Raw genomic sequence first — 25893 nt, forward strand, 5'->3', positions numbered from 1 at the left:
GTTTAATCAATTTAACGTCCATTTGCACAATTTTAAGGTAGCCTATGTTTTTCTCCTGCTTATGAAGGTTAAATGTGCAAACTTTGGCACATATCGGTCAAAGCGTGTAGATTTGTATAGAGAACATACATACATACCCACATTCACTTTCATATATTCGATCTTTGCAATCTATTGTTGGTTAGTCAAGAAGAATAGGTGTTTGTAACGACTCCGACGAGTAGGCTACCCTTCTCACCTCCTCCTTTTCTCACATGAATAGGGAGATAGAACCAATCATCGAAAAGTTGTGAATTCCTTTAAATTTAAGAAGTGAAAAAATGTGAATTTACAACTTTTCTTTACAATCCACCATTGTTTCTTCCCTCTAGATCCAAAGCTATTTGCTGAAGCCTCGCAGTGCGCGCGTCGCACAAATCCGGCTGCGCGATTCGGTGCGAGACGACGCTGCCAGGCCTCTCTGCGAACCTCCGCAGATCGCGCACCTCGCAGCCATAGAAATCACCCACTATCTCTCATGTAGTCCGGATTTGTGCGAGGCGGGCCTCGCACGTCGCACGTCGCACGTCGCATGCGTCGGTTCAGAAAAACCAAGGCCTAGAACTCTCATTAAGGAATTAGCGCTGGTTCGAATCCTCAAGGAGGAAGAAACTTTCTCACTGTATGGGATCGGTGCTACTGCAGTAATGTATTGCTCTATCGTACATCGGTGTGTTTTCAAGTGAAACGCCAGTCTCACGAGAAGAACGCCGTGTTGATTTGCAAGGCTGCGAACAAAACTAGATCGACTTTTGCTATGGCTGGTTGTTACCCATACCAAATCTCCAGGACACCCACGTGTTGCTGATTCAGTAGTCCAACAGTTCCAGAAGCGACGTCGTATATTCTGTGTCGAGTTTAGGAAGATACTGACTTCAAATGAGATGTTCACCATATGGCAGTTACATTGAAAAAAACCGGTTTATTTGGTTAAGTGAGATGTGGTCCACTTTGCAATAGTTCCTCTCTAAGAAAATGTCCAACGTTTAGAAATGTCCATATAGAAAATTCGTCCATGCCATAAAAATGTCCTTACCTGAAAAGGTCCACTGTCAGCAAGTCCTCTTCTTAAATGTGTCCTAAGTTTTGAAATGTCCACAAATAAATTCGTCCATTTCGCCAAAATGTCCGACAAGGGAAACTGCAAGGAATGTGTCGAAAAATTTATTGTCATATCAATTATGTTACGTAATAAAAAAGATACATCTATTGTTCATCTTGAGGGTTACTATATAATTTCAAATGGTATGATATCGCTCTAAGATATCGAAAAATTTAATTCCTGTCTTTGTAATCTTGGTAATTATTGACAATGTTGAAAATTCTCGTTTGATTACTGATATAGGCTACCATTTATTTACTGGCCGCTTAATATTTGTATGCCCACCATGGACCTGGGTTACTAAAATGTTGTTTCCGATTCTGTTGTTGCAAATGGCTAACGAATCGCCAAATGTTCACGTGGTGTGCCACCACAAGTCGTTGGAATTGAGAGTGGAATCCTTCAACCACATTATTCGTGTGCTGTCCGCCATTAATTACTAATTCATAGACGTTCCATGTCTCAGGAAAAAATCTATGGTGAACTGCTTGCCTTCGCCCTCTTGACGGATGACCAGTAATATATGTAATTTCAATGTAATGTGCTAAGTGCAAGTTATCGTCCACAAATCTTTCATTTGATAAATCCCAAACAATTGCAAGTCATTTAGCGGAATAAACGGCAATCCCATAATTTCCTGTATTTGGTTTCTTACTTCAGGGCTCTCAACGCCCAAATATTGTGCCCTCAGATCCCTGTTCACTACATTTCTCCATATTGCTTGACTGAAGTGGAAAATACACCCACTCACTACTGCCTAATGGAATACCAGTCGACAAGCATTCATATTGACGATTTCAAAATGAGACATTGTAAAGGTAGGATTGCAAGTGAGATTTAAATGTGCTGAATAATTTTTATGCTCGACCATGCCGAAATGTAGTAATTATACACCTGGTAGCAGACCTTTAATGCATGTCATTAAAGTACACCTACTCATTAAAGCTCAGGTCTTTCAGCCAATGACGACTCAGGTTACAACTGTTCAGCCAATGACAGGTCAGCTTTCTACCTTTATAAAACCGCAAGTATCGATTATTCTCGGATATGCAATCGAAAGAGAATTAGCGAAAAGTCACGGAGGCTGGAAATCCAATACTGTCGCAGAAGGTTATGTTCTGTTACTATAATAATTAGCGGTAAATAATATTCAAATAAATTCAATTTGTCATCTCGTTTTTCAATGTCTCATTTAATTTGAATGTTATCTCTGTAAGTTCTTATGGCCTAGCAAGTCAATGTGGACATCTGTTCCTCGGAAAAAATCAATACTTTCGCGTCTGCGCACATCTCACAACATACGGGACATTGCTAAAAAAATTAATAATATCAAGTTAGAAATATGGCCGAGCATAAAAAGTCGTATGAAACTCGCCTATAATGGTAATTAAGAAGCTCGTATGAAAATTATGGAACTCGCTTGCGCTCGTTTCATAAATATCCATACTCACTTCTTAATTACCTTCATTATAGGCTCGTTGCATAATGTACTATTATCTCATTACCTATAGTGCGGTACGTATTTTCAGTCTTATTTGCAGTTAGGCAATATACTAAAGGAAATACAAAACCTCAAATGGCTCCATGCACTGTCAAAAGCTGAAATTGATTTCGTATGATGGATCTTCTCGTATGATGGGCTTTATAATATGGTGGACCACATAGATTTGGGCTTTTTTACTCCATGGACAAATTGTATGTAGGACTTTAAATGTTGGACTCTTTAGTTTATGGACATTTTCTTGTGGACCTTTTGTACTTGTGGACATTTTGTTATGGACATTATAACCTGGAAGCGTTTATTTAACGACGCTCGCAACTGCAGACGTTATATCAGCGCATGAGGATGACTTTGAAGTAGTTATAGTTAGGTATTTCTATCCAATTCAGTTTTTACAATTGGCTATGGATTATACGTTTTGAGTTACAAGCTAAAGCTCTATTTTCTAGCGCAACTTTTCCTACGGGGTATAATTTTAAAGATATATCCAAATCAAAAGATTTCTTTATTTATAAGATGAAAGTGTACAGGAAAGTCGTATTGTACGCCAATAATCCTATTGATTGGTAGTAAGTATTTTGCTCCTCATTTACATGGTCTTAATTTGAAGGTAGACGTATTTTTGGTGTTTGTTGGCAGGACACTTCGCGTTCATCGCTTCCGGGGCTGGTGTAACCATCGGAGCCCACCGCCTCTTCACACATCGTGCCTTTAAGGTGAACCAAGTCACCAGATTTATACTGATGCTTCTGTTCACCATGTCTGGAGAGGTAACGTAACAGTATTAACATCTAACAATTAAATGGATTTAAGGCCATGCACCTGTGAAATCTCTAACTTCTATATTTTTACACGACGTAATCTGAAACGTTTACCACATATTTCTTACTATGTGGACATGCAACACACAAATTTTTACCTTGATATTTTAATTAGTTTACTTATAATTAATTGTTGTTTTTAATGTTGAATTATAATTGTCCCAATTTTCAGAGTTTATATAATTTTTCTTCAAATTATTTTGTTTATTTCTGATAGTTGTATTAAAATATGACACATTCTTTACATATTTTTGCAATTACTTTTTCAGAAAATAAAACATTTAGTTACCCATTTAGTTATCAATGTTGCAATAATTTAAAACTTGTCACATCCTCAACACATGGTGATTTGAATACTTTCAATAGCAGAAGAAAACACATGTGTCAGTATACTTCACATACTTTTGTGGGCTTCTGTGCAAAGTTTCACTGAGATTGGAGAAAAACTGCATTCATTAGGGCATTTTGAATGTTACAAAATGTTGAAAATTGAGAAAACGAGTATCCAAGTAAAGCATGTAATATGATATATACTTAAATCGGATACTTAAATGCATATATCACCATTTTTTGTGTTTTGCCCGATTTATTATCTAATTTCAAATTTATCTGTGATAAAAATATTCTTATTTTTTATATATGCGTCTTTTAATCACGTTTTATTTAACGACACTCGCAACTACCGAGGTTATAGCAGCGTCATCGGAATGCCGGAATTTTGACCCGCCAGAGTTCTTTTATATACCAGTAAATCTACTGACATGAGCCTGTCGCATTTAAGCACGCTGAAATGCCATCGACCTGAGCCAGAATCGAACCCGCAACTCGGGCACAGAAGAACAGCACTATACCGAATGCGCCACCCAGACCGACAAAAGAGAAAAGAGAAAATCACCAAAATATGCATTTATGCAAAATCAAGTTGGCTTCAATCGAATGTAAAAACCATGACCGGTAGAGATCCACTTTTACTTTTTCACTATGCCAAGTCAATAAAAACATGCAATTGCATGGGGCTCCGTGGTAAAGTCATTATTTTACTAGATGAAGGAAAAGAAATTTGAAAAAAAAAAAGTGTAATAATACAAAACCTATTCGCTATTTAACAAATTTAATCATAAACTCTTAATGGAATATACAAGGACATCATTTTATTTTTACTTCAGTTTTTATTGTACTTGAGTTTTTGAATGTATTTCACTCCCACCCTCTCTACTAGTAAACTTCCAACCGTCCTCCACACAGAAACAAGGCCACGTATACAGTACTGAGTTAGTGAGTATAGTACGTTCCAGAAATATGTTCGCGTTTTCCATTGACGAAAGAGCTTTCAATATTGAATCACATTTTCGCACAGGTACTGTCGTCCGTTTCCCTACGTCGCATCCCGGTTTCTCCCACCTGCTTCTGTTCGCCACTCTGTAAAGTCTAGTAGCTGGGCTGTATTAGCTCTTTTCTGAGGAATTCTCTTAGAAATTGACGTCTACGTAATATTATACAACTGTTTAAAATAACTTAGGCCTAAATAAAAGGACCTCGTTAAGTAATTAACTGTCACGTGATTCCCCCCCCCTCTCTAGGACCCTGCGACAAAACCACTTGAACGGACAGTAGATAGCATGTCTGAGTATTTTTATCTTTTCGGATCGGGCAGAAGTGAAGACTGAATTTACAGTACATAAGGTACGTACTCTTTTATAGAGTAGGTATAGAATTATTTCAACATGAGTTACTCGTACAAAGGACGAAACTGGTAATTGGAATTAGGTGCAATAGTCAGTCTATAGTGCGATAATATGCACAAAAGAACTGAAGCCTGTATCGAAATGAACGGCAACCATTTTCAAAAATGTGTTTAAATATCCATATTACGATTATTTTTCAATTTAACTTCATTCTCTATAATGTACGCTAATGTGCTGTAACAGTATAATATACACTGCATAATGAATACGTTCGCATGGACAGCTCAGTTCGTGAGTAAAATCACTTGTTGTTAATGCTGTAGGGTAAACATTGGTAATTTCGTGGCAGTGGTTCTTTGTGATATTTTTTTCTTTGCTCTTTCGTGAACTAACCAATGGTGTTAAGAGATTCAAATTTCCGCCAAGGGATTGCATATGTTGCCCGTTTTCCAGAAACATACAGCTACGATTTGTGTGACTTTTGTAGCTGCTTCAGTGAGCTTTTATGTTCGAAGAGAGCAAGTTAGCGTCGACTTCTTAGGCGTACAAATTTTGTGGATGTTTGTAATTACATTACAGGCTTATTACTAAAGTTAAACATTTGATATTTGGTACAAAGGTGTATTGTATCTTAATTAAATTTTAGGAAATGTTTTTGGAATTTTAGATACAGTTTTAGTCGCCATATAGGCTTAGCTTTACTGATAGAAATCTTAGATGTTTGACGCGAAATTTTGTTGAGCATTAAGTGTTACAGTTTATACTATTTTAAAAATTGTATTACAATACGAATTTTAGAAATCTGAAGATAAGGTGTGTTAACAAAAAAGAAAAGGGGGACGCAATGGTTCATTATAGCTTCTGTTTGATTTGTTATCATGCTAAATGCCAATGATAAACGCTAGATGACTTACTTGCAAGAATTGTGACAGAAGATGAAACATAGATCCACCATTTTGGACCGGTTCCTGAGGTAGACAATGGAGTGGCATCATGCAAATTCACCAAAGAAACAGAAATTCAAAACTGCACTTTCGGCAGGAAAAGTTATGACTACTGTGTTTTTCGATTCAGAAGGACTCTTGCTTGTGGACATCATGCTACACGGAACCACGATCAATTCTGACGCGTATGTGGCGACTCTCAAGAAACTTCAAGCTCGACTGAGTCGTGTTCGACGACATCGGGAGAAGCAGGATGTTCTACTATTGCACGACAGCGTACAGCCATATGTCAGTCACAAGACTCCAGACCAGATCAGAAAATTTGGATAGACAACACTGAAACACCCGCCTTACAGTCCTGAACTGGCACCGTACGATTAACATCTCTTTGGTAAACTGAAGGATACCTTCGCGAAACGAGGTTAGAAGATGACTCCTTTGTGTACGCTGCTAAAGAGTGGCTCAGACGTGTTGGTCCAGACTTTTACCGTGCTGGTCTACAGGCCCTCGTTTCTAGGTTACATAAGGCAGTTGAAAGGGACGGAGATTATGTGAAAAAGTGAAATTTTGTTCCTAAAGGATGTATCTACATTCTGTGAAAATAGCAAAACTGTAGGATAAAAATATAATTTTTAAATAAATGTTATGCATTACTTTTGGAGTTACCCTAGTAATATAGGCTACAGTAAAGTCCGTAATAAAAGTGTTCACCCTTTCAGGGCAAAGAAGATCCCTTTTAAATTTCGATTTTGACTTTGATTTCATTCTTATTAAGTGTTGATATGTATTTCTATGTTTTCTTGCTGTGAATATTAGACAGAAATACTATGTCTGAAGTCTTGCAACAATAAATGAGAATTTCATTTGATATTAATGAATTTTTCCACAATTCTTCTACCTCTCACGAAATTATCAATGTAATATCACGAAGTAACCAACCTTTCAGCTTAAGTTGTAAAAGTGGTTTTTGGCACTTGTTCAAGAACGTGTCTAATCTTTTTTATGTCTCCAGATTTGTACAGCAAATTATCGTCTTTTAGATGAAAAAATCGAAATAAGGATATATTTACACATTTGCATTTTAATTTTATTTTCATGAAATTATCACGAAATTACCTATGTTTACCCTACTGTATTTTGATTAAACAAAAACCTAATGAAAATTATCAAACTCAAAATTGCGATATTTCCTAGTTTACATAAATGGATGAACTACTTTTCTTCCCTCCTATATCTAGTAAAGTGATGTGTTTGTATTTTACGCCAGTATCATTGAAGTCCAGTCTTGGAAGGGGGAGCAAGCGGTGTTTCCGGTTCTAGACCTTTAATCCAAAGATATAGCCAGGTTAATATTAAAAATAAAATGATGTCCCTGTATTTTCAGATATGAGTTAATCCAGTTTGCGCCAAAACAAACAATATTGAAATTATAGCTCATCTGCTACCCACGTTTTCCTAGCAATGATGTATGTATGTATGTATGTATGTATGTATGTATGTATGTATGTATGTATGTATGTATTAGACTCGGGTAAAAATGTTTAGGAGTTTTTCTAGATATTAAAAAAGCCTTCGATACTGTAGACTCACTTCTAAACTTCATGCCTACAGTATTAAAGGAATCGCTTTAAATTTATTTAAGTCATACTTAAGCAACACATCCCAATTAACGAAATTTAATGACCAACACAGTGAAATTCGTAATATAAATATAGGTGTGCCACAAGATACAGTTTTAGGCCCATTACTATTTTTAATATACATCAATGACTTGCTAAATATTGATATAGGAAACACATCTGGAGAAATATTTGCATATGCCGATGATACAGCCATAAGTTTTAGTGGATCGAATTGGAATGATGCCTACCTAAATGCTAATAGAGGTATAAATATAATTAAGAAATGGTTGGATGAAAATTTGCTCTCATTGAACATTTAAAAAACAGCTGCAGTTCCTTTTACATTAACGGCTTCTAATCTGAGAAAAATCAAACTCGATAAGGATACAAATTTAAAAATACACAATTGCAGTAACATAAACTTGATTGATTGTAATTGCTCTACCTTGACAGAATCCACGCAAGTAAAATACTTAGGTGTTGTCATTGATCAATATTTAAGATGGAATAAACATGTAACATATTTATGTAATAGGTTACGGAAAACAATTCACAACTTTGTAACCCTTCGTGCATATATGCCTACCTATGTTCTCCGTGTAGTTTATCTAGCCTTGTTTCAATCAGTCATCCAATACGGAATAATAGGATGGGGTGGAATGACAAAGACTATCTTAACTCCATTAATATTACTACAAAAACGTATCATCAAAATTTGTCTGCATAAACCACTTGATTATCCGACACAATTTATTTATTCTAAATTCCAAGTACTAAAAATTGAGCAAATATATAAACATACATTACTAACTTTTTTTCACAAAAATTGAATGAATTTTATAACTGAAAAACATATACATAACACCAGAAGAAATGTCCCAACTCTTTTGGCAGAACCTAAATGTCACACTACAGCTGGATTAAGACACAGTAGGAATTATGGACCAAGACTATACAATGCAGTATTGAAAAATAATCCAGACCTAAGCAATTTACACATTCTTAAGTTTAAAAATAAAGTGAAAATGTTTGTATGATATTTGATAAATTTTATTATTATTATTTTTAAGTCTTACTATGGTAGTAATTTTTTTGTATTTATTTGATCCATGTACCCTATAAGATAAAACATTGTAATAAATATAAATTAGATCATTTTTAATTAATAACAGTGTACATCTTCAATAAATTATTAATTAGCATCGCCACAGATACACTTGATTGTACTTGTCTCTATATCTTGTCACTAGAAAGTTCTTGAAATTTATATTTTCCCCACCATTCATAAAATATTTTGATATGATACCTCTTGCACAAAAGGAGAGATCTATAACTGAAACTTGATTAATATATTTCAGTATTATTTGTATTTATCCTGGTAATAATGAACCGTTTGACTCGTAGACATTTTGTTTTTGGAGCATTAACTTCCCATGATTGTACGAGATGATTCGAAGAGAACGGCAGTTACGTAGACTTTCGGCTCCCCCCTACTACCAATAATGCACAACACAATGTCAATACCGCGGTTGCTGTCGTCTGCGATAAAACGAAAGTTTCTGTTGATTTTCGAGTTCGTCATTTTTTCCGGTTATTATATGCTTATTTAAGTTGTGTTAACTGTCGCTAGTGGTTTTATATTTTATTTTATCCGTCTTAGTGTTTATTTTATTATTGTAAATATTTTTGTTTTATCACTGTTATTATTATTATTATTATCATTATTAATGAATTATTTTGTATTACAATCTTTGTATCATTTCTGTCACGATTATTCTACTTTTATTATTATTGTTATTATTATTATTATTACTATTATTATTATCATTATTATTATATTTATTATTATTATTATTATTAATATTATTGTTATTATTATTGTTAATATTATTTATATCATCAGCATTATTATTTGAACCCTGTAAAATTTATGTAGACTACTGGACTGTACCCGAGCACGAGCATATGCTCATTTCGGGTATCTATTCATATGTATGCAATTCAAATTCAAATGTATGTATGTATGTATGTATGTATGTATGTATGTATGTATGTATGTATGTATGTATGTATGTATGTATGTATGTATGTATGTATGTATGTATGTATGCATGCATGCATGCATGCATGTATGTATTAGACTCGGGTAAAAAATGTTTAGGAGCATATGCTCATTTCGGGTATCTATTCATATGTATTCAATTCAAATTCAAATTCAAATGTATGTTTGTATGTATGTATGTATGTATGTATGTATGTATGTATGTATGTATGTATGTATGTATGTATGTATGTATGTATTTATTTACTTATTTACTTACTTGATTACTTATTTATTTGTTTGCATATTTATTTATTTACCTATTTACTTCTTTACTTATTTATTTATTTACTTATTTACTTCTTTACTTATTTATTTACTTATTTATTTATATACTTATTTACTTATTTATACTTACTTTTTTAATTACTTACTCACTTACATACATACATACATACACACATACAAATGGCTTTTAAGGAACCCGAAGGTTCATTGCCGCCCTCACATAAGCCCGCCATCGGTCCCTATCTTGTGCAACATTAATCCAGTCTCTATCATCATACCTCACCTCCCTCAAATCCATTTTAATATTATCCTCCCATCTACATCTCGGCCTCCCTAAAAGTTTTTTTCCCTCCGGTCTCCCAACTAACACTCTATATGCATTTCTGGATTCGCCCATACGTGCTACATGCCCTGCCCATCTCAAACGTCTGGATTTAATGTTCCTAATTATGTCAGGTGAAGAATACAATGCATGCAGTTCTGTGTTGTGTAACTTTCTCCATTCTCCTGTAACTTCATCCCTCTTAGCCCCAAATATTTTCCTAAGCACCTTATTCTCAAACACCCTTAACCTATGCTCCTCTCTCAGAGTGAGAGTTCAAGTTTCACAACCATAATGAACAACCGGTAATATAACTGTTCTATAAATTCTAACTTCTAATTGGAGACCGCAACAGGCCACTTGGACTAATACTTGTTAGGAAGATGATGATGATGGTGATGATGATAAATTCTAACTTTCAGATTTTTGGACAGCAGACTGGATGATAAGAGCTTCTCAACCGAATAATAACACGCATTTCCCATATTTATTCTGCGTTTAATTTCCTCCCGAGTGTCATTTATATTTGTTACTGTTGCTCCAAGATATTTGAATTTTTCCACCTCTTCGAAGGATAAATCTCCAATTTTTATATTTCCATTTCGTACAATATTCTGGTCATGAGACATAATCATACACTTTGTCTTTTCGGGATTTACTTCCAAACCGATCGCTTTACTTGCTTCAAGTAAAATTTCCGTGTTTTCCCTAATCGTTTGTGTATTTTCTCCTAACATATTCACGTCATTCGCATAGACAAGAAGCTGATGTAACCCGTTCAATTCCAAACACTGCCTGTTATCCTAAACTTTCCTAATGGCATATTCTAGACTCACTTCTTTATTTATTTATTTAATTATTTATTTATTTACTTATTTATTTATTTATTTATTTATTTATTTATTTATTCACTTATTTATTTATTCATTTATTCATTCATTCACTCATTTATTTACTTATTTATTTATTTATTTATTTATTTATTTATTTATTTATTCATTTATTTATTTATTTATTCATTGTATACAATAGTTTGACATATTGTGAATTCACTGTTGTGTTGATTTCTGCAATTTTGGTTCTCACAATAAAGGAGAAGGTGATTATTGTCGAGCATTATTTCCGGTCATACGGAGTGCTGAAATTACAAACATACTCTTAAGTTCAAGATAAGTCATTATAACATGCAAGGCGACATAAAACTGATCCCGTACGACGGAACTTCTCGACGACAGCTAACATGGTTGTGTTATTTGGTGCCGCATTGTTCAATCGCTCCTGGTACTGCTCTTTAACGTGGCGCAAGCTGGGCCCATTCTGACGCCCCACTCCGTACGACCGACAATAATGCTCGATGATAAACACCTTCTCCTCTGTTGTGAGAACCATAATTATTGCAGAAATCAACGTAACATTGGATTCACAATATCAATAAACAAATACTTTGTTGCTAGGGAACCGTGGGCAGTAGATGAGCGATAACTTCAGTCATTTGTTTTGGCGCATAGGCCTACCGTACTTCATTCAATGATCCAAACTTAAAAAAAAATAGGTTTTGAAAATGTCTTCCTTTGCCTTAACTTCTATTTAGAATGACGAGAAAATTGATTTAAGTTGGTACTTCCGTATAGGGACTACCATGTAATTCAGGGTTGGGCAGCAAGAGCGAATTCTACTCTCTCACGGGGAGCCATATGATTTCTCTTCATCCCCTTTCTTCCCCGCCGAACACCGCGCAGCGTTGATTCAGTCACGGATGAATATTAAGCGTCCCCGTTTAGAGTCTGGTTCCGCTCCCGTTGCCCAGCCTTGATGTAATTCCTTGTGAGGGATAGCAAAGTTGCTGCTTTCAGGCTTGGGGATAATTTTCTTATCTAGTGTAATTTCTATAATTGAGGGAGTCAGAAGCAAAGGGATTTAAGTGAACTTTAGTTACTTCTGAGAAAATGTGATTGGACGTTTTTAAGTTTTCGTAAATTCCGAGAACTTTTTTTTAAATTTTAACTTTAATATGTGGTTTGGTTACAGATACACTACAATTTGATATTCTTACCGTGGTTGCACTTAATTCATTTTCTTTAGAAATGTTAACTTATACCACTTTGTACCTTACTCTTCCACGGATAACCTTGTATAAAACTCGATCTGAGTTTCCTCTTAAGTTCTCTGTCTTAAAATCCACTTTTTCACTACCAACACAACTGTTTTATTTTGAGCTAAGTCATGTTTCCAATTCTGTGTTGTGTCACATCATTTTGGACAAACTAAGGCTAACGATGCAAGCCTAGCTTTTCAGGTAAAGCTCCCTGTGAGGCAGACTTGAATAATTCCAAGGGAAAAAGCTGTTTCGGGGTCGGGTATCGATCCCGGGACCTCTGGTTGAACGTACCAGCGCTCTACCAACTGAGCCACCCAGGAACTCCACCCGATACCGTCTCAGTTCTTCCCTTTATATCCACACTACTCGAAACGCCAGAGACCCACATCGAGTGCACACAAACTCTGTGTGACTTGGAGTTTATTTAAGGCTAACGATGTTTTTCAGAACAACCTGTACGTCTGGGTGAGAAATCACCGGCAGCATCATAAATATTCCGACACGGACGCCGACCCTCACAATATCAAGAGAGGATTTTTCTTCTCTCACGTTGGTTGGCTTATGGTACGAAGACACCCTGAAGCCAGAGAGAAAAGCAAGACTGTGGATCTCTCCGATATAGAAAACGACCCTATCATCAAGTTCCACAGGAAGTATGTTACTCCTCATTCTTTGACACCGCTTAATGCAAGGGTATGCTAAATGGGATCAAATGGCTATGGGAGAAGAACAGATAAGGATAAGGAATACAAAATTGTGTGTGTTTTTGTGTGCCTGTACATTCCGTATTGTTCTAATGTGTTGAGTTTCTGGTTTTTCGGTTGGAAATGTAGAATTTCCATGTCTGTGTCTATGCTTCTGTAGGTGTGGTTGTCATTTGTGATATGTTCTGCGTATGTGGAAGTGTTCCTTGCTTTGGTTATGGCTGTGATGTGATATTTGTAACGTGTTTGAAATGATCTGCCTGTCTGTCCCATGTAAAAGTTGTTGTAAGTATTGCATTTTAGTTTGTATACACCTGTGTGGTTGTGTTTGTTTGTGTGTTGAGATGCTTTTGTAGAGTGTGTTTTGTTCTTATGCGATGGTGTAATTTAATTTCTTGAATGAGTTTGCAATCTTGTGTGTGTTTTTGTTTTCGTATGTTAGTGTGATGTATTTTTTGCGTTCTTGTGTTTGTGTTGTAGTCCTATGTTCTTTGTAATTGTGTTTTGTCTCTTTTATTATGTTGTCTAATACATTAGGGTTGTATCCGTTTTCTTTTGATTGTACTTAACTCTTCTTTGTAGTCTTATTGGAAGTATTGGTATGTTGAGTAGTCTGTGTATCATTGCTCGGAATGCAGCTTGTTTGTGTTGTGTTGGGTGATAGGATGTGTTGTTGTTTTTCTGTAGATTTTGAATGTTTTTGTTGTTAACTTTTGTTATTGTGATGTCCAGGAAATTTATGGATTTGTTGCTTTCAGTTTCTAATGTGTAGTGTAGCTTTGGATGTATTTTGTTTGTGTGTTAATGTAGGTTTTGAGTATATCTTTCCTTTCCTTTGTATAGTCTCAGTATGTCGTCTATGTATCTGTGCCAATGTAGCCTATGATGCTGTCTTTGTTTAGTATAAATGTATGTCTGTTCTATATTGTGTAAAAATATTTCTGCTAGTATGCTGGAGATGGGTGATTCCATGGGTAAGCCTTCGGTTTAAATGTAATATTTGTTAGTGTACGTGAAGTAGTTTTGTTTTGTGATGGTGTCCGTAATGTGAACGATTTACTCAATTTATTTTTGTAGTGTGTTGTTTTTTAGTATGTGTTCTAGTATCTGTAGTGTGTCCTTTATTGGTATGCTTGTGTATAGGTTGGTTATGTGAAAAGTTGCTGATGTACTGTGTGGATATCAATATTAGCTACATTTTCAACAACATAATAGACATCAAAAGAAAGACTAAACGCAAACAAGAAAACACAACACAAACCCAAGAACAAAACAAGTACATCACATTAACATACGAAGATTGAATCATCATTCAAGAAACTAAAATACAACATTACACACCGAATATAGGCTACTACAAAACCATCTTAACACACAGACAAGACACACAAACAAATACAGGGACATAATTTTATTTTTACTAACATTTATAATATTAACCTGTCTATACCTTTAGAGAACCGGAAACACCGCTTGCTCCCCCCTCCAAGACTGGAGTTCGATGATACTGGCGTAAAACACAAATCACTCTACTAGGTATAGGACGGAAGAAAAGTAGTTCATCCATTTACGTAAACTAGGAAATATCGCGATTTTGAGTTTGATAATTTTCATTAGGTTTTTCTTTAATCAAAGTACAGTACTGTATTAAGAATAAGTGTTTTTACTCACGAAGTGAGTTATCCATGCGAACGTATTCATTATGCAGTGTACATTATACTGTCAACAGCACATTAGCGTAAAATATAGAGAAAGAAGTTGAATTGAAAAATAATCATAATATGAATATTTAAACACAATTCTGAAAATGGTGGCCGTTCATTTCGATACAGGCTTCAGTTCTTTTGTGCATATTATCGCACTATAGACTATTGCATCTAATTCCAATTGCCAGTTTCGTCCTTCGTACTAGTAACTCATGTTGAAATAATTCTGTACCTACTCTACGTACTGTACATTCAATCTTCACTTCTGCCCGACCCGAAAATATAAAATTACTCAGACATGCTATCTACTGTCCGTCCAAGTGGTTATGCCGCATGATTGTAGAAAGGGAGGAAATCACGTGACAGTTAATTACTTAACGAGACCCTTTTATTTAAGTTAAATTAAACAGCTGTATAATATTACGTAAACATCCAATTCCTAACAGAAATTAATGTTTTCAGAAAAGAGCTAAGACAGCCCAGCTTTTACAGAGGGGCGAGCAAAAGCAGGTGGGGGAAATCGGGATGCGACGTAGGCAAACGGACAGTACCTGTGCTAAAATATGATTCAATATTGAAAGCTCTTTCGTCACTGGAAAACGCGAACATATTTCTGGAACGTACTATACTCAGTAACTCAGTAGTGCTTACTATCTGCGGTCTTGGTTCTGTGTGGAGTTGGAACTTCATTAATAGAAGGGGTGGGAGTGAAGTACATTCAAAAACTCAGGTACAATAAAAATTGAAGTAAAAATAAAATGATGTCCCTGTACAGCTCAACTGGATTATACGAACTATCATGCAACAATTGCAGTGACTTCTACAATGGACAGACTGGAAGATCATTTCAAACATTTTACAAGGAACATATCACAGCCATAACCAAATTACACAACAATTCAACCTACGCAGAACACGTCACAAACTCCAATCACAACTACAGCAACATAGACACTGACATGAAAATACTACACATCCAGCCATAAAGAACAGAAACTTGACACTTTAGAACAATATGAAACTTACAAACATACAAAAACAGCTAAAATAAACCATTATTATTATTATTATTATCATTATCATTATTATTATTATTATTATTATTATTATTATTATTATTGGGGGGTCCCAACGCATCCTGAACACGCACCTAAATTTCAAAACACACACCCTTTCCGACCTAATCATGAACACACGCCACACGACAGGAAACCAGAAAATTGCGTGCGATCTTCACTAGACTTTGGACAATGAAGAACAACACTTCAAAACTAGTCAGCCCGGTAATTTTCTAAGAATTAACACAGTAAAGTAATTGAAAAGTTAGTCAATGATTTAATTTTCTTTTATGCTCGGCCACGCTGAAATGTAGTAATTATACACCTGGTAGCAGACCTTTAATGGACCTCATTAAAGTACACCTACTCAGTAAAGGTCAGGTCTTTCAGCCAATGACGACTCAGGTTACAACTGTTCAGCCAATGACAGGTCAGCTTTGTACCGTTATAAAACCGCAAGTATCGATTATTCTCGGATATGCAATCGAAAGAGAATTAGCGAAAAGTCACGGAGGCTGGAAATCCAATACTGTCGCAGAAGGTTATGTTCTGTTACTATAATAATTAGCGTTAATTGTAAATAATATTCAAATAAATTCAATTTGTCATCTCGTTTTTCAATGTCGAATTCAATAATCAAACTCATAAAATTATAATATTATCAAGTTTAACGGGACTATGTCAAGGTCAATGACATTATTGTTCCTCGGAAAAAATCAATACTTTCGCGTCTGCGCACATTTCGCAATTCACGACCTAGAACAAGGTCACTTCCGATCTTGTCAGTTACAAATAAAATGTATACATCTGAATACCGGTAATTTCAAGTTAGAAATATGGTCGAGCATAAAAAGTCGTATGAAACTCGCCTATAATGGTAATTAAGAAGCTCGTATGAAAATTATGAAACTCGCTTGCGCTCGTTTCATAAATATTCATGCTCACTTCTTAATTACTATCATTATAGGCTCGTTGTATAATGTACTATTCTACTTCACTGCCCGACATAAGAAATTAACAGCTTTCTTAAAAATCACAAATATGTGTACATGAATGCGTAGAGTTCATAGCATAAGTACGCGTCAAAAAATAACATTCGTACTCCATCGGCAAATATATCGTGCTATCAAAAAGGATTGCGTTATATGGAAGTAAACATTTTAGTAACCCCCCCCCCCCATGAATGTAAAAAATCAATCTCAAAACATAAGATTATTCAGGACCAAATTAAAGCAGCACCTACATATTTTCTCACGCCTTCTATTCTGTAGGTGAATTTATGACATTCAACAACGCTGCATGAATATGTTTGTGTTGTATTAAGTATTAATATTAAACCTTTGTGTTGTACTAGTAAACTATATTGTACAACTTTTCTCTATATTTTTCAATTAGACTGTGGCTATAATTAAGACTTTATAATAAGCTTAATAATAATAATAATAATAATAATAATAATAATAACAACAACAACAATAATAATAATAATAATAATAATAATAATAATAATAATAATGATTTATTTTAGCTGGCAGAGTTAAGGCCGTAAGGCCTTCTCTTCCACTCAACCAGCAAAAAGTGTATATACATATGCATGAACTTACAAAGAATTTAACAATTTGATTTAGATGAGAGTTACGTGTATACAAGAGTTATTTACGAATTAAACAACAAAATACTATGAGCTATTAATTAAACACTGAAATAAACTGTGTAGCAGAATTAAACTAAAATACATAGAATGTTAATATATTTCAAATAATATTAGATAATAGAAAGAGATTATTATGAGACAATAAAAATACAGCACAATCAGGATGATGTCTAAAGAAAAAAGTAACAATGTAGTCAGTGATAGTTTAAATCAGTATGATTGGAGTGAAATGCTAATAAGGTTATCTTTTAAGCTGTTCTTAAAGGTGTTTGTTGTCTTGCAGCCCCTAATACTTTGTGACAAGGAATTCCATTGACGCGAGGTGGATATTGTAAAAGATGAGGAATAACAAGATGTTCTATGAAGAGGTATACTTAGCGTGCCACAGATAAGTGATCTGGTATTTACGTCGTGGTTAGAGTATAGATAAGAGAAACGAGACGAAAGGTAATTTGGTGTGGAGGTGTGCAGAATTCGAAAGAGTAAAGACAAAGAGTGTAAAGTTCTACGTTCTTTAAGTCGGAGCCACGAGAGACTTGCGAAGGACGTGATATGTGATCATATCGTCGGATGTTGCACACGTATCTGACGCACATATTCTGAGCTCGCTGTAACTTGACTGACAGTTCAGAACTTAGGTCACTTAACAAAACGTCACAATAATCGAAGTGCGGCATTACTAGGGTTTGTACTAGGGTAAGTTTTAGTTGCTGGGGCAAGAAGTTTCTCAAGCGACTCAAACAGTGAATGTACTATAAGTACTATTATAGTACTATTAAGATTTTTTTTGACTTGTTCCATATTCTAGCTGTGAAGCGATGTACGAATACCATGAAATGTAAATAAATAAAATGCAATACAATACAGAATGTCATTCACAGGTCTGTTGCAAATGTGTGTGCAAAGTTTCGTTACTTTAGCTGTAGCTATTGCAAGCAGTGCTGCTGTTGGGCCGATACGCCGTACCGTCTAATATAAAAACTCGCTGTTACCGTACCAGAAAAAAAATACGTTCGAAAATATTTAATTATATATAAATAGTCTTTTAACATATTTTGAAATGGAGGATGTAGCTATTTGAAAAACATTTTTATTTTGATACCTGGCACAAAAGTAGCCGCTGGCATATCGTATCCTTTGCTTAAACGCTTGTTCATTCGTTCTTTTATCAAAAACCATGGTCTGGCACTTCAGGAGTAGGTAGTTGTGATTTGTTAATTTCAAACTTGCATACCGCCATGGTATTTCTGTAACTAACACTAACTTTATGGCATGGCGCCTCAAGAAATCTGCTACACTGATTCTCTAATTTCAAAACTTGCGTTGATTCCTTCGCATAACACTAATTTGATGACGTGGCGCCTCAAGAATTCTGCTGCACTGATTCGTTAATTCTAAAACTCGCTCAGGTGTAGAGTAAGGGAGGGGATTGTCGGATAGGTCTGGTAATGTCGGATAATCTCGGATAACTTATTTCTTTTCCATCGAATGGTGCAATCTGATGTGAAAATAATGCATTACGTTCTCTACAAGTAGACGAACATCTGCATGAATAGCCATTACTGTTGAGTGCTTCACTGTGTGTGAATAGCGTGTTTTCAATTTTTCTGCAAAAAAAAAAAAAAAAAAAAAAAAAAAAAACTTTTTGAGGGTAAGTAGGCCTAATGTGATTTATTCGTTACAAGTTATTCTTATATTTACACAACATGATATGCACTGTTTGATATACCATAGATAAGGCTTCTTAATTCTCTAATTGCAGAATGCTATCGACAACAAGTTTCATGCAGCTGGCTTGTTTTACTGTTTGTGAAGAGTCGGCCAATGTCGGATACTAGCCGAGGGCAATGTCGGATACTAGCCGAGGGCATTGTCGGCTGTCTTTCAATGCTGCTCGCTACATAAAAGCTGTCTTAAACCCATTTATATCTTTTCTATAACAAACCACTACATTTTTACTCATGGGTATTTTTAATTAATGTAAGTAATTAATTTTCTAATTAATCGAATATTATGAAGTAACGAATTGTTTCTTCTTCTGATATTTTTAGAAGCCTAAAGTAAAAGAAAAAAGAGATTCAGTCTAAAAAAAATGGAAGTCTGAAGATATGGTAAATGCCATTGTCGCAGTACGGGAGAAAAGAATGGGCTATCTTCCTGCTTCCAAAAGATTCAATGTACCTCGATCAACATTATTTGATTATGTACGGTCCAACTCTGAGCCCACCAAAGCCGTTAAATCGAAACTTGGACGAAAACCAATACTCCCAGCGTCACTTGAAGAGAAGCTAGTTGACTATATGTTGATGATGGAGATAAAATATTTAGGATGAACCAGAAATGATGTTAAAAGGCTTGCATATTAGTTGGCTAAACAGAACACTATTGTAATAGTTTCTGATGTGCAATATATTATTTTAAATGCATTATCATACCTCTTAGATAATAATGTCTAATGTATCCGACATTAGCTTCCCATTCTGATGATATTATTTCTGTTTTGTCTTTGCAAGTTATACAGCAAATACATATTATGTAAATTACCTAATACTTATGTACAGTGGCGGCTCGTGGGTATTGAATTAAGAGGGGCTGCATACAAAAATAAACCAAGCAACATAAAGATTAGTTCCATGCGCCTTATCTTGTAAGTTGTGTTTAAATGAGACAGGCTCATGTTAGTAGATTTACTGGCTTTTAAAAGAATCCTGCGGACAAAATTCCGGCACACCGGCGACGCTGATATAACCCCTGCAGTACTGATCAGAAGGTACCTTATTTCAAGATAAAATCTGTACAAATAGCTTTGATTTAATGTAAAATCACTTTAAAGTTTATAATATACTAGCCGTACCCGTGCGCTCCGCTGCACCCTTTAGAAATAAATATAAAGTAATTATATAATTAAAATAGGACATTTGATCCAGGGAACATTCGTGTTTGATAGAAGGATAAATCGTTTATTATGTTACTTAATTTAATTTGTTTAAAAAATTAAATTGCGATCATTTTGACCCAGAGACCACTCATTTGGTCATAAAAATTAGTTTAGGAAAAACAGGAAACGAATATACAGAATAGCCTATCAAGTTTTCTGTGCATAAGAATCTATTTTAAGCTTACCTGTCCTCGATTCACTCAGAAGTTACTGTAATAACATTATAGCATTATGCACATCTAGAGAAACTACACTTTCCAATGATGAAATAATAATTAATTATACAAATCGGTTAATTTAGCTTCCGATATTACTTCATAGAAACGCAGAAACATTATCTATAGTCTATCTTTCACAGCTTTCGATTGTTGCTGTCCAAGGCCCCTTATAGACGAAGTCATTTGTTTTTTAATTCATTACACGGCCTTAGATGGCAGTTATTTTAATTTTAAAACTCATTTATCTCATTAAATATCAGTCCTATCAAAATGTTTCAAGGAATAAAACTTATCGGAAATTATTTTTAAAGAAACGTTTGTTATGTAACATTTTCCACAAAAATCAATAATAAGCGAGATATTTCGATTTATTTAATTCAGGCCCCCTTATAACCCCCCTTTTAAATAATGTATTTTGAATGCCATATAGCCTAAAATCTACGTTACAACGAACTTAATTTATATTCCAATTTTCATCTAAATCCGTTCAGCCATTATAGCGTGAAAAGGTAACAAACATACAGACAGAGAGACAGACAGACAGACAAACAAAATTTTCAAAAAAGCGATTTTCGGTTTCAGGGTGGTTAATTATATAGGCCTATGTTAGGACCAATTATTTTTGGAAATCGAAAATTACCAGAAAAATTTCGGCTACAGATTTATTATTAGTATAGATGAGGGTCGTGCCAAAATTAACTTTACGAGAGATATATCATCTCTTAAACTTGATACTAGACTGACTGAAATTGTAGCGGCATTTACGCATGATTTGAGTTTGTCACGTGGAACAATTAGCCGCATTAATTAGCAGTTGGGATTTCACAAAGTGTGTGCTCGATGGGTCCCGCGAGATTCTTCTGAAGACCACAAAAGTCAGAGAATGGCCTGCAACAACATGCCATTGGTGACCAAGATTTTGTCCAACGTATTGTCCCTGCTGACGAGACAGGGGTTCCCTATCACTCCCCAGATACTAAAATTGCAAGCATGGATTGGAAACATCCAGGTTATCCTCGAACCCAAGAAATTGAAAGTCGTGAAGCCGACCAGCAAAGTGATAGCTACAATTTTCTGCAATCAGAAAAGTGTGTTGCTGGTCGATTTCTTGGAGAAGGTAGCAACAATTGAGCCGTTAAGAGCAAAAGTGATGTAAGTTAAAATTGGTAATAAGGTTTATAGTAAAAATGCTGTAAAATACAGCGCAAAGTAGCAATTGATATGTCCTTCTTGCTATCCACTGACTACTAATAGTTTAAATAAACTGAATATTAATTGCTACTTTGCGCTGTATTTTATAGAATGTTTACTTTAACCATCATTACCCATTTTTGACTTACACCACTTATGCTCTGAATGGCTCAATTATTAATGAAGCTGTATACAGTGCTTCAGAGGTACGAGTAAAACGCTGGCTCGACGGTCAGGACGCAACTTTTTCCGAGAGTGACATTGAAAAACTTGTCTCACTGTTGGACAAATGTCTCAATCGCCATGGAGACTACGCGGAAAAATAAAGTGTTTAGTGAAGAAAATAGTGCATAGTGTGTTATTTACAAATAATTATATCGATGGACCATTTGAAAAGGAAACAACTCCAAATTTGAACATTTCAGAAAACTGGATTTTACAATTTAAAGTTCCTGTGAACAATCCAATTAAAATTACTCTAATTCGAAACTTATAGCTTCTATAAACATCATCTAAATGACAGTTGTGATCAGTATGGAATGAAGATAAATGCCAACAGGACGAAGACCATGGTCGTGGAAAAGGGGTAGAGAAGGTAAACTTACGAATTCTAAATGAAGCAGTAGAGTAAGTGGACAGCTTCAAATACTTGGGGTGTTCTATAAGCAGTAACATGAGCTGCTGCCAGGAAGTCAAAAGGAGGATAGCAATGGCAAAGGAATCTTTTAATAGTAACTCTGGAAAAATAACTAAGAAAGAGACTAGTGAAGTGCTGTGTGTGGAGTGTATCATTTATGGGTAAAAACACATTTGGACCTTACGACAAAATGAAGAGAAGCGACTAGAAGCATTTTAAATGCGGATGTGGAGAAGAATTGAGCATGTAAAGTTGACAGACAATAAGAAATGAAGCTGTGTTGGAAAGAGTGGGTGAAGAAAGAAACTGATCAGAAAGTGAAAAAGGGATTGGCTGGGTCACTGGTTAAGAAGAAACTCCCTACTGAAGGATGCACTAGAAGGAATGGTGAACGGAAGAAGAGTTCGAGGCAGAAGAATATATCAGGTGATAAACGACATTAAGATATACGGATCATATTTGGAGACTAAGAGGAAGGCAGAAAATAGGAAAGATTGGAGAAAGCTGGAATTGCAATGAAAGACCTGCCCTTGGGCAGAACAGTATGAATGAATAAATTAACAGAATTTTGAGTAATTGCAGTGATCCTTGGATTGTTCAGAGCAACATGGAACTTCAAAACGTAGTTTTCTCAAAGCTTTAAATATTCAGTTGTTTCACTTGTGGACTGGACCGTCGATATAACATTGAGAAGTACACATTGCGAGCTTATTTTTGGGACGACAGCACATTCTGAATGTAATAACTTACTCATATATGGGATAAACCGAATTTCTAGCTTAGAAACGAGATATCGCGATGAAATCTTCAATAAAGTATTCCTCAAGTTACCGCAAATATTGTGGCACAATATTTTTTTAAGAAGTCAAGAAAATGACCGAAATTGGACGAAACTCACAAGCGCTTCACCTTCGTTGTTGAATAATAATCAATATCTTTTGCTGTGTGCAGGTACTACTTGGAGCTGTACGTCGCCACCAACGCACTTACTGTGATGATTCCTTGCCTTCTGTGGAATGAGGCATTCTGGGCTTCCTTCTGCTGTGTGTACGCGTTTCGCACTATGCTGATTTACAACGTCACGTGGTCCGTCAACAGTTTAGCTCATCTCTATGGCAACCGTCCCTACAACAGGTGATGATACCCCAACAAGTACTCAGATTTCACTTGTGCGCTGGTTTGTCACAGTCAGAAAATTCTGTTCCTTAATGTTACCAATGTAGTCCCAACACTTAGAAAAATCGAATCGATAGTTGCATAAACAACACGAGTCCAATTTTTATCGAAGTTGAGTTGAGTCTTGCACAGTGTTCATGTATTTTGATGTATAAATAACATGAGTCCTTGTATTTCAAACGGGCAAGATTACACAATCATTTTCTTGTTCTTTTCATAAACAACACAAGTCCTGAATTCGTGTTGATTACACAACGGATGGAAGAAACGCAGGAGCATACACCAATGCCAATTCTGATGCTACTGTTTCATCAGGAGATGTTGAAGTAGTTGACTTAAAAAACGAATCAATGCATAAGCTAGAAACCATGAAAGTTTATGTTCTTATGTCCCTAAGTAATGGATTAAGTCACCTTTACCTTTCTTTGAACAATCAACATCACGCAAATCTGGCTTTCAGGTAGATCTATAGCTCCCTATAAGCAGACTTGAATAATTTCAAGCGAAAAATTATTACGAGATCGATACCCGGTCCCAGAACAAGTTTTCTCTTGAAATTATTCAATCGACATCACATTTGAAAAATGTACAAACACTCTTACGATTATAGACTATAGGGGAGAGTCGGGTAGTATCGGACATCGGGTAGTAGCGGACAGTGCGTTTCTTTCATCTACCACCATATTATAGTACCTGCATGACATGGTTACGTTTCTCTATGCGACATCACAGAAACGTAACCATGTCAATCAGGTACTATCATCGTGTGGTAGATGAAAGAAACTCACTGTCCGATATTACCCGATGTTCGATACTACCCGACTCTCCCCTATACGTATTTCATCTCAAACCACTCGTCTTGGACTTAACACTTTCTTCTTTGCATTTTTATGCTGAACTAGAAAAATGCAGTAAATTTACTAAAAAAAAAAAAAAAACAAAAAACACAGACAAAATAAGAAAACTTAAACTGTAAATACTGTAAGGCTAACGACAAGGGAATGGCGGGACCGAATTATAGTTTGTTAACATTTATTAAAAATAACTACCAATGCTAGTTTAGCAGTGTTGTCAACTATAAAGAAAAAAATAACTAAGAGCGAGATACCGCTCAAATGAATGACCATGGGTAGTGTAATTCTGGAACAATTAGGCAACATTGCAGAATAGTCGAATATAACTAAGTATCCAACTTTCGCGAAAGAAAAACACTAAACTACATAATACACCGTTCTTTCGTAGTATAATTCATTATTAATCTATCAAAATGCCTGGTCCATTTATATGAAACATTTATTTACTGTGTTTTGGGAAATCCGTAGGTTTAATTCCCAATATGCTCAATTAATTTAAGAAAACAGTGTACTATGATAATAAATGTTTGAAAGAAATAATAGTTTTAGCCTTGGAAGTGTGCAGAAATTTCATCCGAACAAATGTAAACATTTTAAAACTCATTTTGAGAACGAAAAGTTACATTTGTTCGGATCAAATTTCTGCATATCTAAAGGACAAAACTAAAATTATTTTATTCACTTATAATCATAATACATGGCTCTCTTAAGTCTTGTACGATGTAGCCTTAAATATCAGTTCTATCAAAATCGTGCTTAGAATAAAATTTATCGGAAATCGTTTTTAAAGAAACTTTTGCTATGTAATATTTGTCACAAAAATCAATAATAAGCGAGATATTTCGATTCATGCCCCCTTAAAGTATGTTGAATGCCATAGAGACTAAAATCAAGTTACAACGAACTAAAAATTTCCATCGAAATCCGGTTAGCCATTATAGCGTGAAAAGGTAACAAACATCCAGACAGACAGACAGACAGACAGACAGACAGACAGACAGACAGACAAAAATTTCTAATAAGCAACTTTCGGTCTCAGGATGGATAATTACACGTGTTAACACCAATTATTTTTGGAAAAGCGAAAATGACCAGAAAAATTTCGGTTACAGATTTATTATTAGGAGAGGAAGTGGTGGTAATGTGGAACCCCTAAGTTTCCCAAGAACTGTGAGCTGCACTCTGGCGGTAACAACGAGAAATTATTGTATATGTGCACATTGGTCGTTGAAAACACTGGCATGGATAAATATATAATAGGCTAGGATGCGAAACTTAACGAGTTTCCTGTAAC

General features: G+C 35.2%; 1 protein-coding gene across 1 annotated transcript in view; it reads left to right on the forward strand.

Annotated features, from left to right (window-relative positions):
• LOC138714694 (acyl-CoA Delta-9 desaturase-like) overlaps window positions 1-25893 on the forward strand; it is a 53771-nt gene that overhangs the window by 21201 nt on the left and 6677 nt on the right. Inside the window, exons 2-4 of the mRNA XM_069846757.1 lie at window positions 3282-3412; window positions 12911-13116; window positions 23521-23703. Coding sequence (XP_069702858.1) covers window positions 3282-3412; window positions 12911-13116; window positions 23521-23703 — 520 coding nt within the window. The remainder of the gene's footprint in view (window positions 1-3281; window positions 3413-12910; window positions 13117-23520; window positions 23704-25893) is intronic.

The sequence above is a fragment of the Periplaneta americana genome, chromosome 15, assembly GCF_040183065.1.
Source record: "Periplaneta americana isolate PAMFEO1 chromosome 15, P.americana_PAMFEO1_priV1, whole genome shotgun sequence".
NCBI classification, from domain to species: Eukaryota; Metazoa; Arthropoda; class Insecta; order Blattodea; family Blattidae; genus Periplaneta; species Periplaneta americana.